We start from the raw sequence: 17703 nt of genomic DNA, 5'->3' as shown, positions 1-17703 counted from the left end.
TCAAGATATTTCCTGGCTCCCAAGAAGAGAGGTGGTGGCAAACGTGCAATTTTAGATCTCAGAGATCTAAACAGTCACCTCAGGAAGTACAAATTCAGGATGTTAACGCACGCCTCCCTGCTGCGTTTTCTGCGACCAGGCGATTGGTTCACCTCAATCGACCTTGAAGGACACTTATTTTCACATCCCAATATACCCACCACACCGACAATATCTTCGGTTCGCATTTCAGGGGACAAGTTACGGATATCTATTCCTCCCGTTTGGTCTGTCATTGAGCCCGAGAGTGTTTGTGAAATGTACGGAGGCGGCGGTGGGACCCCTGAGGGGGCGGGGTCTCCGTGTCGCCACATACATCGACGATTAGCTCATTGCGGCATCCTCCCGCCAGGAGGCAGCAGATCACACAAGGCAACTCACGGCACACCTGTTGAATCTAGGCTTCAATTTGAACCTAGAAATGATTGTTTTTCTTCCTTGTCAGAAAATCACGTTCATAGGCCTGCTAATAGACTCAGCTCAGGCCAGAGTGAGACTGACTGGAGAAAGGCTACTGGAGTGACTATAGACATCAATAGACTTGTTTAGTTTAATTATGACGGGTGTACGATAATTTTCCTCAAAATACACTAATTTTATGTCTTTGGTACGATAATCCTACATTTCCCACCTGGCAACACTGGGCGTGAGTGGCGTCTCCACCACAGCGGCTAAGCTAACAACAACCGTGTCACTTACAGCCACGGTCGGCACATGTGAAAACTGCGGGAGAGTGAGGCGCTGCCCACCCAACACTCAGTCCAGCACTAAAATAAGAAGCTCAGCAAACTTACCATCTGCTGGGAGATGAATAAACAAATCCCCCACCCAGAGGAGATGCCACAGCGGTGCCAACTCATCTTCTGTGTCTGTCTGTGTGTGTAAAATGAATTCATTCCATGAGGTCTCATCAGCTAATAGAACAGGTTGAGGCAAGAGTTGTACAAAGTAAACTATACTTTGTTTCCTTCTATTTGTTGTTAAACTCAGCTCATGTGTGTCCATGAAAAAGAGAAGAAGTCCTCGGTTTGTAGCTGCTGTGTGAGCTGGAGATCTGAGATGTGTCTGAACAGAACTCTTCTCCACCTGTTGGCTTCAGCTGTTTGAACTTTACATTGCTGAACTCTTCCTGTCTGAACCTGCTTTAGCTCTCAATGACTTCAACATTAAACTTTGTCATCTAATCTCACTTCTTTCTCTCTTTATTCAGGTTATTTAACTGCAGGTTGCAGGAGATCAGCTGTTCTTCTGTAGCCTCAGCTCTGAAGTCCAACCCCTCCCTCCTGAAACATCTGGACCTGAGTAGGAACCCTCTGCAGGATTCAGCAGTTGAGCAGCTGTGTGGTTTTCTGGAGAGTCCACTCTGCAGTCTGCAGACTCTGAGGTCAGACTCCATGTTTGAGTTTGGTTTCAGTGAAAGTTGTGTTGACACTAAAGGGCAGACATTAGGCTGATCTGAGAGCGATCCACACTGAGGATCTCCATGAGAAACTGAGACTTCTTCTCTGTGCTTTAGTCCTGTGACTGTGGCAGAGCCGTGTGCAGCTCCACATTTCAAAGCTTGCTAGAAAAAGAAAGGTGCTGCAGTGGATCATTGACTGTGAACCTCTGACATGCTCCATGTTGACCTTCAGCTTTCAAAGCCAGCTGATGTCTCCTGGATCAAGCTGTCACTGATCTCCCAGCTGGAGCTCCAAACTTTCACCGACTTTTGACTTGTTAGCTTTATGTCAAGTAGCCTTGGTTGTTGGCATGTCCTCCACTGGCCTCTGCTTGTTTGGTGTTCACATCAGTTCAGCTATCCAAAAGAACAAAGATCCAGTGACTGAGAGGAATAACCGTAGTTCTTCTTTCAGTTCCTCGGGGCTTCACCCTTCTTTAGAAGAATGAATGGAAAAAAATTCAGTCAACAGAAGTAGAATGATTTGTAACTCTGTATAAAATAGGTTGAATTAGATATTATTTTTTTTATTGCTCTACATTAATATAAAAAAAATGTACTTGGTGTGTGTGTGTGTGTGTGTGTGTGTGTGTGTGTGTAATGAATTCATTCCATCAGGTCTCATTAGCTAATAGAACAGGTTAAAGCAAGAGTTGTACAGTCAGAGTAAACTTTGCTCTGTTTACTGGTGTTTTTGTTAAACTCAGCTCATGTGTGTCCATGAAAAAGAAAAGAAGTTTGGTTTGTGTGTAGTTGCTGTGTCAGCTGGAGATCTGAGATGTGTCTTAAAAGAGCTCTTCTTCTCCCGTCGCTTCAGCTGTGTGGGCTTTACGTTTCTAAACTCTTTAGTCTGAAACTTCTTCAGCTCTCAATGATTTCAACATTAAACTTTGTCCTCTAATCTCACTTCTTTCTCTCTTCATTCAGATTGAAAGACTGCATTTTGTCAAAGATCAGCTGTTCATCTGTGGCCTCAGCTCTGAAGTCCAACCCCTCCCTCCAGAAACATCTGAAACATCTGGACCTGAGTAGGAACCCTCTGCAGGATTCAGCAGTTGAGCAGCTGTGTGGTTTTCTGGAGAGTCCACTCTGTGGTCTGCAGACTCTGAGGTCAGACTCCATGTCTGAGTTTGTGTTTCAGTGAAAGTTGTGTTGACACTAAAGGGCAGACATCAGACATCAGACATCAGACATCAGACTGATCTGAAAGTGATCCACACTGAGGATCTCCAGGAGAAACTGAGACGTCTTCTCTGGTCTTTAGTGCTGTGACTGTGGCAGAGCCGTGTGCAGCTCCTTATTTCAAAGCTTGCTAGAAGAAGAAAGGTGCTGCAGTGGATCATTGACTGTGAACCTCTGACACACTCCATGTTGACCTTCAGCTTTTAAATCAAGCTGATCTCTCTTGGATCAAGCTGTCACTGATCTTCCAGCTGGAGCTCCAAACTGTCACAAACCCGACAAACTCTTGACTTGTCTTTATGTCAAGTTACATTGGCTGTTGATATGTTCTCCACTGGGCTCTGCCTCTGTTTGGTGTTCACATCAATTCAGCTGCCCAAAAAAACAACGATCCAGTAACTGAGTAGAATAACCACAGTTCTTCTTTCAGTTCCTCAGGGCTTCAGCCTTCTTTAGAAGAATGATCTGACAACAACGGTCAGTCTGATCAGTCTCATCTAAATATGATTAACATTTAAACTTTGAATCATATCCTCTTTTATTTTTGAAATTTGCACAGGAAACAATGAATTTGACTCTGGTGCATCTGTCACTCCTTTTGCACAATAAAATGTCAACATTCTAGAATCACATTATCATAAAATCATAACGCATGAATAAATTCATATTTCCAACAGAAGTTGGTACCTGGAATGTCACCTCGTTGGCAGGAAGGAGCCTGAACTTGTGTGGGAGGTTGAGAAGTACCGACAAGATATTATTGCGCTCACCTCCGCACACAGCCTGGCCTTTGGAACCCAACCTCTCAAGAGAGGCTGGGCTCTCCACTCCTTTGGCATTACCTATGGTAAGAGGCGGCAGCCTGGTGTGAGTTTGCTTATAGCTCCACAGGTCAGATGTCATGTGTTGGAGTTCGCCCCACCGAACTAGAGGGTCAGGTCCCTGTGCCTTCGGGTCGGATATAAATGCCTCACTGTTGTTTGGGCGTATGGGCCAAACAACAGTGTAGCATATACCCAGTCTTCTTAGAGTCCCTGGAAGCGATGCTCGACAGTGCTCCAACTGTGGACTTCATTGTTCTACTGAAAGACTTCAACGTCCACTTGGGAAGCCACAGTGAGACCTGGTGGGGAGTGATTGAGGCACATGACCTTCTTGATTTGTCTCCAAGAGGTTTTCTGTTGTTGGACTTCTGTGCCACAGCTTGTCCATAACGAACACCACTTTCGGGCACAGGGGTGTTCATAAGTGCATGTGGCACCAGGACACCCTAGGTTGGAGATTGATGATCGACTTTGTTATGTTATCCGACCTCTGACCGCATGTCTTGGACACTCGGGTGAAGAGAGGAGCAGAGCTGTCGACCGATCACCACCTGGTGGTGAGTTGGATTCGCTGACGGAGGAGGAAACTGAACAGACTTGGCAGACCCAAATGTGTCATGAGGATTAGTTGGTAATGTCTGGTGGAACCCTCTGTCAGCACGGTTTTCAACTCCCACCTCCTGGAGAGCTTCTCCCAGATCCAGAGGGAGGCTGGGGACATTGAGTCCGAGTGGACCATGTTCTCCACCTCCGTTGTCGAAGCTGCCGCTCAGAGCTGTGGTCGCAATGTTTCCATTGCCTGCTATGACGACAGCCCCCAAACCCAGTGGTGGACACCGGAAGTGAGGGCTGCCGTCAAGTTGAAGAAGCAGCTGACAGGTACCGGCAGGCCAAGCAAACTGCAGTCCGAGTGCTTGTGGAGGCAAAAACTAGGGGCTGGGAGGAGTTTGGGGAGGCCATGGAGGAGGACTACCGGTCATCGTTGAAGAAATTCTTCCAACCCGTCTCAGGAGGGGAAAGAAGGTCTCCACTAACACTGTCTACAGTGGAGGTGGGGAGCTGCTGACCTCAGCTGGGGATGTTATCGGATGGTGGACGGAATGCTTCTAGGATCTCCTCAATCCTGTCATCATGTCTTCTGTGAAGGAAGCAGAGGCTGAGGTCTCAGAGATGGATTCATCCATCACCCAAGCTGAAGTCACCAAGGAGGTTGGTAAGCTCCTCTGTGGCAAGGCATCGGGGGTGGACGAGATTCGCCCTGAGTATCTTAAGTCTCTGGATATGCAGGAGCTGTCTTGGTTGATACGTCTCTGTAACATCTCATGGCTGTCAGGGACAGTGCCTCTGGATTATCAGACCGGGGTGGTGGTTCCCTGTTTTAAAAAGTGGGACCGGAGGGTGTGCTCCAACTATAGGGGGAATCACACTCCTTAGCCTTCCTGGGAAAATCTATTCCAGGATACTGGAGAGGAGGATTCAACCAATAGTTGAACCACAGATCCAAGAGGAACAATATGTTTTTTGTCCTGGTTTTGAAATACTGGGCCTGCTCCACACTTTCCATCCGGTGCCGGAGGGTTTGTGGGAGTTCGCCCAACCAGTTCACATGTGTTTTGTAGATTTGGAGAAGGCATTTGACCGTGTCTCTCATGGTATATTGTCAGTGGTGCTTTGGGATTGTTGAGTCTGGAGCCCTTTGCCAGGAGCCTTCCGGTCTCTGTATGACTGGAGTAGGAGTCTGGTCCGCATTGAAGGCAATATGTTAGCTCTGGTCCCGGTGCATGTTGGAATCCGGCAGAGCTGCCCTTGGTCACCAGTTCTGTTCATAATATTTATGGGCATAACTTACAGGTCCACCCAGGGGCTGGAAGAGGTCTGGTTCAGGGACCACACGATTTCATCTCTGCAGATGATGTTGTCCTGTTGGCTTCATCAAACCTGGACCTACAGCATGCACTGGGGTGGTTTGCAGCCAAGTGTGAAGTTATGGGGATGAGGATGAGCACCTCCAAATCCAAGGCCATCGTCCTTGACCAGACGAAGGTGGTCTGCCTGCTCCAGGTGGAGAGAGCCTGCACCAAGTGGAGGAGTTCACTCATAAAGGGGTCTTGTTCACGAGTGGGGGGAGGATGGAGCGTGAGACTGACAGGCGGCTCCATTCAGCATTTGCAGTGATGCGGTCGTGGTATTGCTCCGTTGTGCTCAAGAGGGACCTGAACTGAAAGGTGAAGTTATTGATTCACCTGTCAGTCTACAGTGGTCATGAGGTCTGGGTCATGACCTAAAGGACAAGATCATGGAAGGATTTGAAGTTCTGTGTAGAAGAGATTGTTCAAAACAATATCAAAAATAAAAAAGCTTTTGTACTTCCACAAAAATATATCCAAAAAGTGTGTGTTTGTGTGTTTGTGTTTGTGTGTGTGTGTGTGTGTGTGTGTGTGTGTGTGTGTGTGTGTGTCTGTGTGTGTGTGTGTGTGTGTGTGTGTGTGTGTGTGTGTGTGTGTGTTTGGAATTTATTCCATTAGGTCTCATCAAGAAACAAAGTCGGTTGAATCAAGAGTGGTGTAGTCAGTGTAAACTTTTATTTGCATCCTGGTCTTTGCTGTTAAACTCAACTCATGTGTGTTCAAGAAAAAAACATTTTCTTGGTAGCCGCTGTGTTAGCTGTAGATCTGAAATGTGTCTGTGAAAAGAGCTCTTCTCCTCCTGCTGGCTTCATCTGTTTCAACTTTACATCTTCAAACTCCATTATAAACCTTCTTTCTCTCAGTGACTTCAGCATCACACTTTGTCCTCTAATCTCACTTTTTCTCTTTTTATTTAGCTTGGAGGGCTGCAGGTTGTCAGTGGCCAGCTGTTCTTCTGTGGTCTCCACTCTGAAGTCCAACCCCTCCCTCCTGAAATACCTGAAACATCTGGACCTGAGTACGAACCATCTGCGGGATACTGAAGTTGAGCAGCTGTGTGGTTTTCTGGAGTGTCCACTCTGTGGTCTGCAGACTCTGAGGTCAGACTCCATATTTGAGTTTGTTTCAGTAAAGTTGTGTTGACACAGAGTGCAGACATCAGGTTGATCTGAGAGTGATCCCCACTGAGGATCTCCATGAGAAACCAAGCCTTCTTCTCTAGTCTTTAGTCCTGTGACTGTGGCAGAGCCGTGTGCAGCTCCACATTTCAAAGCTTGCTAGAAAAAAAAGGTGCTGCAGTGGATCATTGACTGTGAATCTCTGACATGCTTCATGTTGACCTTCGGCTTTTAAATCAAGCTGATCTCTCCTGATCAGGCTGCCACTGATCTCCCAGCTGGAGCTCCAAACTGTCACAAACCCGACAAACTCTTGACTTGTTTGCTATATGTGAAGTAGCCTTGGCTGTTGACATGTCCTCCACTGGGCTCTGCTTCTGTTTGGTGTTCAAAAGTACATATATGTAGTAACCAGGTTTGGGAGGGTTACTTTAAAAATATAATCCAGTACAAGTTACCAGATTACTTTTAGATTAGTTCACCAGTAAACATTACAATAAAGACAAAGACAAATAGAATGTGTCATCTGCTTAGTATGTTGACAGTTCTTATACACAGCAAACACAAAATGTTCTTGGTGGTATGAATACATGCTGAACACTGTGTGTGTAGCCCCAATTAATATCAGTAACAGCAGGGGCGGTTTTTGTTATGGACAATGTTGGCAAGCACCCAGGGCGCAATCACTGAAGGGAGTGCCCCATGTCTGTTACGGCAGGTGAAACAGAGGCTCAGACGCAGATAGGCAAACTGACACCGGTGGACTGGGTTTAAAGGGTTTATTGACTTGGCCTGGTCCAAGGCCCGAGTCTGAGGCAGTGGCTGTGCCACCGGCAGGCGAGAACGGGTCTGAGGTTCTGGAGGCCTGGTGAGCAGGTGGCAGGCGAGGGGGTAAAACGAGGCGGTCCAGGCTGCAACCGAGAAGGTACGAGGTCAAGGCACAGCGTCCAACCCAGGCTTGGAAAACTCACAGACAGAAAAACTGACTGAGGGGGAACAACCCTCCCTCATCGGAGAGTGGACTGCAGCCAGCCTAAGTAGGCAGCATCACAGGTGTAACAGATGAGGCCACTCCCCGGACAGGTGATGCCAATACACTGATGAGCCGCCCACACAACCTGCTCACCGACAGGAGAGGGGAGAGAGAGAGAGAGAGAGAGAGAGAGAGAGAGAGAGAGAGAGAGAGAGAGAGAGAGAGAGCAGCAAGGCAGTCCCACTCCCTCGTAACAGAGGAGTGGGCATGACAATGTCCGTATGTATAGCATGCATCAGCGGGTTGTCATAGATTCACTATATGGGCTCTGATGGTTTCCTGACTGGAAGAGTTGTCCAGTCAGAGTAAACTCTGCTTTGTTTTGTGGTGTTTGTTGTTGAACTCAGTTCATGTGTGTCCATGAAAAAGAGAGAAGTCCTTGGTGTATAGCTGCTGTTTTAGCTGGAGATCTGAGGTGTATCTGAAAGGAGCGCTTCTCCAACTGTTGACTTCAGCTGTTTGGACTTTACATTTCTAAACTCTTCAAGTGTGAACCTTCTTCAGCTCTCATTGAATTCATCATTAAACTTTGTCCTCTAATCTCACTTCTTTCTCTTTTCATTCAGGTTGAAGGACTGCAGGTTGTCAGAGATCAGCTGTTCTTCTGTTATCTCAGCTCTAAAGTCCAACCCCTCCCTCCTGGAACATCTGGACCTGAGTGGGAACCAGCTGCAAGATTCAGCAGTTGAGCAGCTGTGTGGTTTTCTGGAGAGTCCACTCTGTCGTCTGCAGTCTCTGAGGTCATTTGACTGTTACTGTTATTGAAGTAGACATGTTTGTCAGTGTGACAGGGTCCATCTGGGAAACATCACATATATATGGCATAGCTGATGTTGACCATTTAAAGGCATGTATTTCACCACCACTCCAAAAGTACAAGTGACAAAAATACTTGTAAGGTTGAAAAACAGAACATAAGAAAGTACTTACAAATTTACAGGAGTCTTTAGTCTGGGTTGAGCTCTTCCATTGCTCCTTTCATATTCAACAACAAAAAACAGCAATATGTTTGCAGTCACAAAAACACACAGTACCTGCAGCTGTACTTTCAGCTGTGTCTCTGACCCTGATACTCTCTCTGACTGTGCCTGTCACAAGCCAAATTGCTCCATTGTATTGGATAAGCCCCTCTGTCTGGATGTGACACAATAAAAATAGACTCTTAATCCATATTTGTGGCCACTGGACAAACAGAACATTGTATTATACAATCTGCAAAGAAGTCCGTAACCCCTTCACCCACACACCAAGAAAACAAGGGGGAAAAAAAACAGCCAACAGTGTCATATTCTTTATTTGTAAATCAGTTATAACATAATTCTCTGTACAGATAAGTCCGTTATAAATTGTAAAAAGGGTGTCCAAATCCAATAGAAGTCCTCAATTTTTCCTTTAGCCAGGTAGGTCAATTTTCCTTGGCAAGATAACAAGTCATGTCTTTAATCCATTGATTGAGGGTGCGTCCATCTATGTCCTTCCATCTTAGAGAGATGATACGTTTTGTCTGCAACAGGCAGATGTTCAACAGCTTCTTTTCCTTCCATGTAGTTGGAACTGTTCATGGAGAACATGAAAAATACACAATTTTGCATTTAGAGCAACAGCATGTTCTACTAACCTTGAGATTAATACAAGAGTTTCTTTCCAAAAAGTTTCTCTCATGAAAAATCACTTCTCAGTGGGCACAGAATCGGAATTCTGGGAATCCCTTCAATTCTCCATCAGCAGAAGAAATTGATTGCTTGACTCTTTTTGGAATTTTTTTTCTCCGAGAATGTTTTTTTGATGTTCTACTTCCTTGAAAGTTTCGGTCATCAAAATCCCTCCCAATTTTGCCAACAGAGAGAACATCAGTCTTTCATCCATCTAGTATACTTACATTTAGATAATATTTAATCGCTGTGCAAAGTTTGAAAGGATTTCGTTCGTTAGCATTGGAACTCTATCGTCTGCAATATGTGAAGCAGGATTACTCACTGAATGGAAAATCCTATCTTGGTTTGTGTGAATAAAATCTTCACATCAGGATCCTGTCCTTCCCCTGGCAGTATATTGTCTTCCGTGTCCCCTGTCCCCAGTCTGGTCCTTTTCAGACTGTCCCATGTCCCTAAGAAATGTTTTAAAAAATCCTGCTGTCGGTCACAACTTATTCTTGATTTCAGTGTAAAACAGTGTCACATTTTGAATCTAACCTGCTGTACTTTCCTTGATATTTAAGCTATCGTGATGGTTTGTGGTTCATTTTTCTTGTGCTCTTCCTCAGGGACACATTTGTTTTTGCTTTTGCAGCACTTTAAATTTGTACTAAAATACTTCATGCTACTGAAGTGTCTGGACATGAGGAGGAGTGTGAATGTTGTGCTGACATGTGGATGATGTGTGTGATGAAGATCCACAACAACAGAGCAGCTCATTGATCAGGACTCAGTAATGTGGAGCTGCTCATTTCTCCATCAACACATCTGATTGGTTCCTCCTCATTGATTCTGCTGCTTTCTCTCTTTATTCAGGTTGGATAACTGCAGTTTGTCACAGATCAGCTGTTCTTCTCTGGTCTCAGCTCTGAAGTCCAACAACTCCCATCTGAAGGAGCTCCACCTGAGTTACAACCAGCTGCAGGTTCCAGATGTGCAGCAGCTGGTTGATCTTCAGCAGAGTCCAGACTGCAGCCTGCAGACTCTGAGGTCAGTAGATGGTTGGAGTGAGTCCATGCTGCTTTCAGCAGGTTTGGACTAAACACAGTCAGTGTGAGAACAAAGATCCAGTGTTTGACTCTCAGTGAGGCTGTGAGAGGAGAACGCTGAGCAGCTTCAGGATTGGACAGCAGAGGACACACAGTCAGCCAATCAGAGGAGCCACAGGCTTGTTGTGTTGGTCTGACAGTGGTGGTCCTTCATGACTGCTGCTCTGAACAGGACTGAAGTCCTCACTGCTTCACAGAGACTCTGATCATCTCCTCTCATCTCTCTGCAGGTGGAGGGACTGCCAGGAGTAGATCCTGAAGATCTACTGAGAGCAGAGTTTCATCTAGCAGAGAAACCAGCAGAAGATCTGCAGAGTGAAGAGCTGTGAGAGTCCAGCATCGAACCAGAAACACTCTGGATGTGACTCAGAATCATTGTTGAGACTTGGGTCGCTAAAAAAAAAAAAAAGGAAAAAAAATAATTGATGGGTTTGGATAATTTTGTTTATATTAAATTGTTTAGAATAAGCTAGAAGTACCGTATTGGCCCGAATATAAGACGATGTTTTTTTTCCAGAGATCGTATCCTCAAAAGTGGGGTCGTGTTATAATCGTGGACTTACGGTAGATGGTCAATACGCATCCGCGCCGCTAGATGGAGCCAAAGCATCACTGACCAGAGAGCGAGTGGAGCGATGAAATGAGATCAAATGATCTCATGAAAAATGATCATCTGGACAACTGAGCAAACAACAGAGGCGAAGTTATGATACCAACTTTAAACTGATGGTGATCAACGCAGCAGAGTCATCAAACTACTGCCAAGCCGCCAGGAGACCTGGTGTAGCAGAGTGCCTTGTTCTTATTGGAGAGCACAGAAAAAACGCCTACAGATGCTAACACTATGAGAAAAGCTTTCCGTGGTCCTGAGAGCGACGCTTCAGAGAGACTGATAGAAGGGTGAGAGAATACGTCTCTGAAAAACGGAAAGACGGAATGTCCACCACCAAAGCCTGATTCAGCTGAAGGCACTGGAAAGTTATTAACATCATTTATGTAGTTTTGACCCCTTGAGGCTTCTTGTTTGTTGCTTATTGTTTCTTATTTTGAGAAAGAATATATATTTTTTCATTTTATATCTCGTGAAATAATAATAATAATGCATTGGTTTTATATAGCGCTTTTCAGGACACTCAAAGACGCTTTACATTGCATTCCATTATTCATTCTCTCCATACTGGGTGGTGGTAAGCTACTGCTGTAGCCACAGCTGCCCTGGGGCAGTCGTGATGTGTCGTTCGCGAACGTAACGGCTCTATGAGCCGGCTCTTTGAAGTGAACGACGGCAGCACCAATCAGGAGCCGGCTCCCTTCGAGACGCTTTTTTTCTCTGTCTGCGCTGCTTAGTGTGCTGAGCAGAGGGGGGAGGGGCTGCAGCCGAGCACACACACACAGCAGCAGCACAGTGAGCACAGGAACGGGTCAAGAGAGGAGAGAGAGTGCAATATGGGGGACAAAAAGAAAGTAAGAAAGAAATTAGTCATATCAGGAAAAGGAGCCAAATTTGGACTCATTTTAATTATACTGATGGCTCCAAAAGCAGAGTGCATTGTCTGCAAGACCAAAATGTCATATAGTTCCCTCTGAGAGAATCCTCTCTAAACAGGTCAGATAATCACCGATGGAAGAAGCCGAATCAGTCGCTCAAAGCTGAGGCACTTGGCGTTTCTAAATGCCAATCTTCAGTAGAGAGTGCTGATTTTTTTTCTTTTTGTTTTACACATTTTAATTTTTTTTTTTTGCGTGTTTTTCAGGGGTTCTGTGTTGTTTCAGTCTAAATTGGTCAAAAGTTGAATTGTAAATAGAAGTTCTTGTATTTTATAGTTTATTTATAGCATTGAAGAGTTAATATTTGTAATTTTTATTTTGTTGTTTTGAATTTTTTTTCAGGGATTCTGTGTTGTTGTTTGACTTTAAATTTGTTGAGTGTATAAAAAGCTAAAATTGTTTGTATTTGAGAATTTATTTTTTTTGTAGATCTGTAAATCAGTCTGCCCCAGAGCAGCTGTGGCTACAATAGTAGCTTACCACCACCGAGTATGGTGTGAACAGGTTAATGTGATATTGCAGTGTGAAGCGCTTTGGGCTCTGTCATGCAGGGTAAAAAGTGCTGTACAAGTGTAGTCCACTTACCATTTACCATTTAAATTTATATTTCGTGTGTTTTTCAGGGATCCTGTGTTTCACTTTAAATCTGTTAAGTATATAAAAAGCTAAAAGTTTATTCTTGTATTTCATAGTTTATTTGTTGTTGCACTGAAAAGTAAATATTTGTAATTTACATTTTGTTGTGTCATGTGTTTTTCAGGAATTCTGTGTTGCTTGACTTTAAAGTTGCTTCGTGTAAAAAAGTTAAAAAGTTAAATTAGTTGAAAGTTCACTGCAGAGTGAAAAAATAAAGGCTATCATAATATAGTAGTATAATACATTTTTTTTTATTAATTATTAATTCATTTTGTGCATAACGTTACATTATTATTGGTAATACATCGATTAAAGCAACAAAAAAAAATCTGAAGAGCCGTTTGGGAGCCAAAAGAGCCGACTCTTTTTAGTGAGCCGAACTGAAAGAGCCGGTTCCCTAAAAAGAGCCGTAATTCCCATCACTATGGGGCAGACTGACGGAAGCGAGGCTGCCAATCTGCGCCATCGGCCCCTCCGACCACCACCAACCATTCACTCTCATACTTTCATACATCAAATGTTATCTCAGTTGTGAGTTTTTGAGTTTATAATAATTGTATAATAAAAAGTTGTTTTATGAGTGACCTTACTGTCTTCAGCATTTTTTTTTTCACAAAATGATCTCTGAAAAATAGGGGTCGTGTTATAATCGGACTCGTCTTATATTCGGGCCAATACGGTAACCCTTTGCATGACCGCAATGCTGTTGATTTAATGTGGATTTGACTAATTTGACAAACTTCTGGTCAGATATTTTCAATGTTTATTATTTAATTATTTAATTAAAATTCATACATCATAAAATTAGCATTTTATTATGTCTTTTTCTGTCAGCATACAGTCATGATATTATTTGTATTTGTGTCCTTTATAAACCACACACAAATTTTTCTGCTTCGTAACACAATAAAAACGTCAATAAAGACTCAGGTCACAACATGGAGCAGGCACTACAGACAGGCGTCACATCTGGCCTGCAGCTGGACCTGTGACCACTGTGTTGATCTGTTGGAAGTCATGTGGAGACTTACTTGAATGAGTGAGAAGGTTTTTCTTGCTATTGTGTTTTTTAGTGACGGTATTCATGTTGACAGTCACTGCTTCTTGAAATAAACTTTACTGGAACTTATATCCATGTTGTGTTTCGTACATAAAGAGAAATTTTTGTGCTTCTGTCAAATAATTTTCAGTGTCTATGAGCGCTGTCTTCTCAAGGTCAGGGGTTGTTTTTGATCATATGGTACAAGTGATCTTCACACTTCCAGCTTTTTTTAAGTCCTATTAAATTTAAAAAAAACAAAAAAAAAAAAAACGTAAGAATTACAGAATAACTGTTAAAAGCAAAGAAGGCGTCAAATTTCTGATGGAAACACATTTTTTGCATGACATTAATACAGTGCAGTGATTTGGGTTAGACAACAAGACTGTAAAGGCTTTACAAAGACATGAGGCAAGAATTTTAGCCTTTTTAAAGATTGTTTTAAACGTATAAGTTTGAAATTCATTCAAACTTTGGTCAGTTTCACATCCTTGACTCTTGCTGAAGGCACGACAAAGGGTTCAATGGTGGCTCACTGAATAATCATGGTGTTTTTAACATTATTGTTCACTGTGTTTGGAGCAGCACTGCTGGACATTAAACATCGTTTGTTTGTGTGTATTTTGAATTGTGGGCTGATTTAGAGTCAGACCTGGCAACCCGCTGTGTTTGTGGAGCTGCTGGAGAACTGTGTCTTAAGATAAGCAACCTCCCGGTGGTCTTCCGCAGGGGACCAGTGTATTGCTCTTTTGCTGTTACAAGTCTTTTTACTGATATTTTTGCGATAAAACCACGATTCTAACTCCAGATATCCGGATGAAACTCCGTCTGTGTCTCCAGGGATCTCTGCTCCATCCTGACTGTTCGTGAGGAAAAAGTGAGTTTTAATGAGCCTCAGCAACTTCCTGCGTCACCAGAGTTTGTTTGACCAACAAAATTAGAGTCGCTTCAATCCAAAAACTCCTCAGATAGGATTAATTCCATGCTTTATGTTGAGTATTTGCTCTGAATTTCCATGTTTGTGCTTTATATTTTCTAACGGAGAAATAGTGACTCATGATGAAAGTGAAAGTAAAAAACTGAAATTCTAATAATAATTGAAAGTGGTTTTGTTCTTTTTTTATTCAGTGTTTGGGATTGATTTTGTTATTTCTGTAAAGACTTTCAAAGTTTTTTGCTTCTTAATCTTGGGCTTCTTCCTGCCTGCATGAACCCCACCCAGTACTGAGATAAACACTTCATGTTACTGTAATGGACACTGTAGAGGAGACATTAGGTGGGAGACAAAAGGTGAGGAAAAAACAGCCGTAATATGTTTAAAAGTACAACAAAGTTTATTTTCTTCCAGACCCGCCGACAGAGAGGGAGAAACGGGTCTGTTGTCCCGGGCTCAGGGTTGGGGGGGGGGGGGGGGGGGGGCATCCAGCACCGCATTCACGGCTCCTGACACAGCATACAGGCACTGCGCTGCACCACTCCGCATCCCCCCCACCCCCGCCACACCGCATGCAGACTGGGCCCATCTAAGGCTATGTTCACACTGCAGGCTGAAGTGACCCAAATCCGATTTTTTTGCCCCTATGCGACCTGTATCTGATCTTTTCATGACAGTCTGAACAACACAGATCCGATTTTTTTCAAATGCAACCCAGGACACTTATGTGGTCCTATATCAGATCTTTTGCCATGCGACTTACAGCCAGGTTGCATTTATCCGACCTATACGTCACATTGCACGACAAACGTCTTCAATCTGCGTCCAAGTTGGCAGGAGAAAGTTCTCTAATCCGGCTCTATAACCCGGGCTGGAGCTCATGACGCCCGGCTTGAGTTCTGTGGATGCGCTTGCTGCGTGACGTCGTTATGTCCTCTTCTGCGCATGCGGGACACTTTTGGGTGGTATTTAAGTTCAGATGGGAGATCACATAGAAGTCACATTTTATTGTAAATGTGAACAAACTCACAAAAAAATCGAATTTCACAAAAAAAAAAAATCTGAATTGCAGTCAGAACATAGCATAACATTATCTTGTCCCGGGCCCAGGCAAAACTGTCAGCTGGCCTGTTTTCTTCATCCTTGTTTTAGTTATTGTCGCAGTTCCAACCCTCCCCCCTTGTTTGGGCTGGAGCAGTCTGTTAGTCAAACTGCGGTCAAGCCAGCCAACGCTGTGGAAAACACAGTGAAGCCAGTTGCATGATGTTTCGTGGTGCACCCATAATCTATGCATTAAGGTAAAAGTGAAGCCAAAGATTTCAAAATAAAAGTCATGTTCTTGAGGATGAGATCTCAATTGTTGATTTTATTTAATTGAATACATATTAATACTACTGCATATAAATATAATACAACTAAAACACCAATGAAAAGCAAAGTAACTTAATGTGCTTTATTAATGCTTATATGGATAGGTCAAAGACTCTGGGAGTTACTGATCTAAAATGCTGTATTTTTCAATAAAATATTGATAGAAATTATGAAGATTATTGAAATCGAATACAAAGATGTGTGTCTCTCAGTGCTGCATTTGACACTGTTGATCATGACATCCTACTGCAGAGACGAGAGAAGATTGTTGGGATTAAAGGTTCAGCATTGAAATGGTTTCAATCAATCTTAGCAGACAGGTTCCACCTTGTCAATGTCAACGATGACTCTTCAGCCCAGGTCAAAGTTAAACATGGAGTTCCACAGGGTTCTGTTTTAGGACCTATACTCTTCACATTATACATGCTTCCTGTATGGAACATCATCAGGAAACACTCCATTAACTTCCACTGTTATGCAGATGATACACAGATATACCTATCCCTGAAACCAGATGACACCAATCTACTTGTCAAATTAGAAGCTTGTCTTAATGACATTAAAATCTGGATGGGTCATAATTTTCTCCTCCTCAGTTCAGATAAAACAGAAGTTATTTTATTTGGCCCAAAACGTCTGAGAGGAAAATGATCTAAACAAACAGTGACTCTGGATGGTGTCACTCTAACCTCCAGTAACACGGTGAGGAACCTGGGAGTGACCTTCGACCAGGACTTATCCTTGAACTCTCACATTAAACAGGTCTGCAGGACATCCGTCTTTCACCTGTGTAATATTTCTAAAATCAGGAACATGCTGACTCAAAACGATGCTGAGAAATTAATGCATGCATTTCAGGGGGCTCCAACAACTGCCTAAAAAGTCTTCAACTGATTCAAAATGCTGCAGCAAGAGTTCTGACAGGAGCCAACAGGAGAAATCACAGCAGCCCAATCTCACCTTCTCTTCACTGGCTTCCTGTTAAATCTAGAGTAGAATTTAAAATCCTTCTGTTTACCTATCAAGATCAGAACAACCAGGCCCCATCATATCTTCGAGTTGTTAGTCCCATATTGTTGAAGGAGAACGCTTTGTTCTCAGAATGCTGGTCTGCTGGAGGTTCCTAGGATCTCTAAAAGTAGAATAGGAGGCAGAGCTTTCAGCTATCAGGCTCCTGCCATGTGGAACCAGCTCCCAGTTTCTGTTAGGGAGGCTGACACAGTCTCTGCTTTCAAGGCTCGGCTTACAGTTCGGGCTGCTTCAGGCCTCCCTGGACAACTTCTTTGTGGCGCTGCTGGAGGTTGAAGGCTCAAAATCACGACCTAAAACTCATCACAACAAAACAGACCAATCTTAACAAACACTAGGAACAAAACAAATAAAAAGCACCTTCTCACTCTTCTCTCCTCTCTTAGAGTGAGTTGGACCTTCAAGGCCAGTCCCGGCAGGGGGAGAGATCCAAGCCTGTTGAGGCTCCTTCTCCTTGGCTCTGACTTCCTCGCACTCCCTCTTGCTCTCCTTCTGTCTAAAAACACATCCTTACCACTTGACGTTAGCCTTAAAGGATAAGTTCGGACCATGATGAAATATTCGTGAAACTAATGAGTTTTTGGACGATTAAAGCCATTTTAGGAGCGGCGTTACCAATGCCCCGTCTGCTAGCTGTATGCAGATGTCCGCCGTTCGATTTTGGATCTAAATTTCTCCAGAAGCACTGTTTGGATCAGAAAGCCTTCTGGGTGAGTATATTGTTTTACTTCATCCTATAAACAACGTGAAAGCTGTTTAAACCGAACTTATCCTTTAATCCTTACTCTAAGCTGAACATTATCCTCTATCCCAGGGGTCGGCAACCTTTTTGTCATGGAGTGCCACTTTAAAATTTTCT

At 43.6% G+C, this 17703-nt stretch overlaps 1 protein-coding gene and 1 pseudogene across 3 annotated transcripts in view; both read left to right on the top strand.

Annotated features, from left to right (window-relative positions):
* Positions 1 to 17703, top strand: part of LOC115385941 (NACHT, LRR and PYD domains-containing protein 12-like) — a 199453-nt gene that overhangs the window by 65805 nt on the left and 115945 nt on the right. Inside the window, exons 8-14 of one of the 3 annotated variants that reach the window (XM_030088047.1) lie at positions 1250 to 1423; positions 2408 to 2590; positions 6311 to 6493; positions 8111 to 8284; positions 10055 to 10249; positions 10324 to 10335; positions 10541 to 10743. The exons of 1 other annotated variant lie outside the window; for it this stretch is intronic. In XM_030088047.1, coding sequence (XP_029943907.1) covers positions 1250 to 1423; positions 2408 to 2590; positions 6311 to 6493; positions 8111 to 8284; positions 10055 to 10249; positions 10324 to 10335; positions 10541 to 10616 — 997 coding nt within the window. In that variant the 3' untranslated portion in view covers positions 10617 to 10743. Of the gene's footprint in view, positions 1 to 1249; positions 1424 to 2407; positions 2591 to 6310; positions 6494 to 8110; positions 8285 to 10054; positions 10250 to 10323; positions 10336 to 10540; positions 10744 to 17703 lie in introns of those variants that run through there. One more of the 3 variants, XM_030088046.1, reaches the window with a different exon arrangement.
* LOC115385943 (NACHT, LRR and PYD domains-containing protein 3-like) overlaps positions 14175 to 17703 on the top strand; it is a 96640-nt pseudogene continuing 93111 nt past the window's right edge.

The sequence above is a fragment of the Salarias fasciatus genome, chromosome 3 (genome assembly GCF_902148845.1).
Source record: "Salarias fasciatus chromosome 3, fSalaFa1.1, whole genome shotgun sequence".
Lineage (NCBI taxonomy): Eukaryota > Metazoa > Chordata > Actinopteri > Blenniiformes > Blenniidae > Salarias > Salarias fasciatus.
Note: the sequence above shows the minus strand (reverse complement) of the source record. Positions and strands in the feature narration are given on the sequence as shown.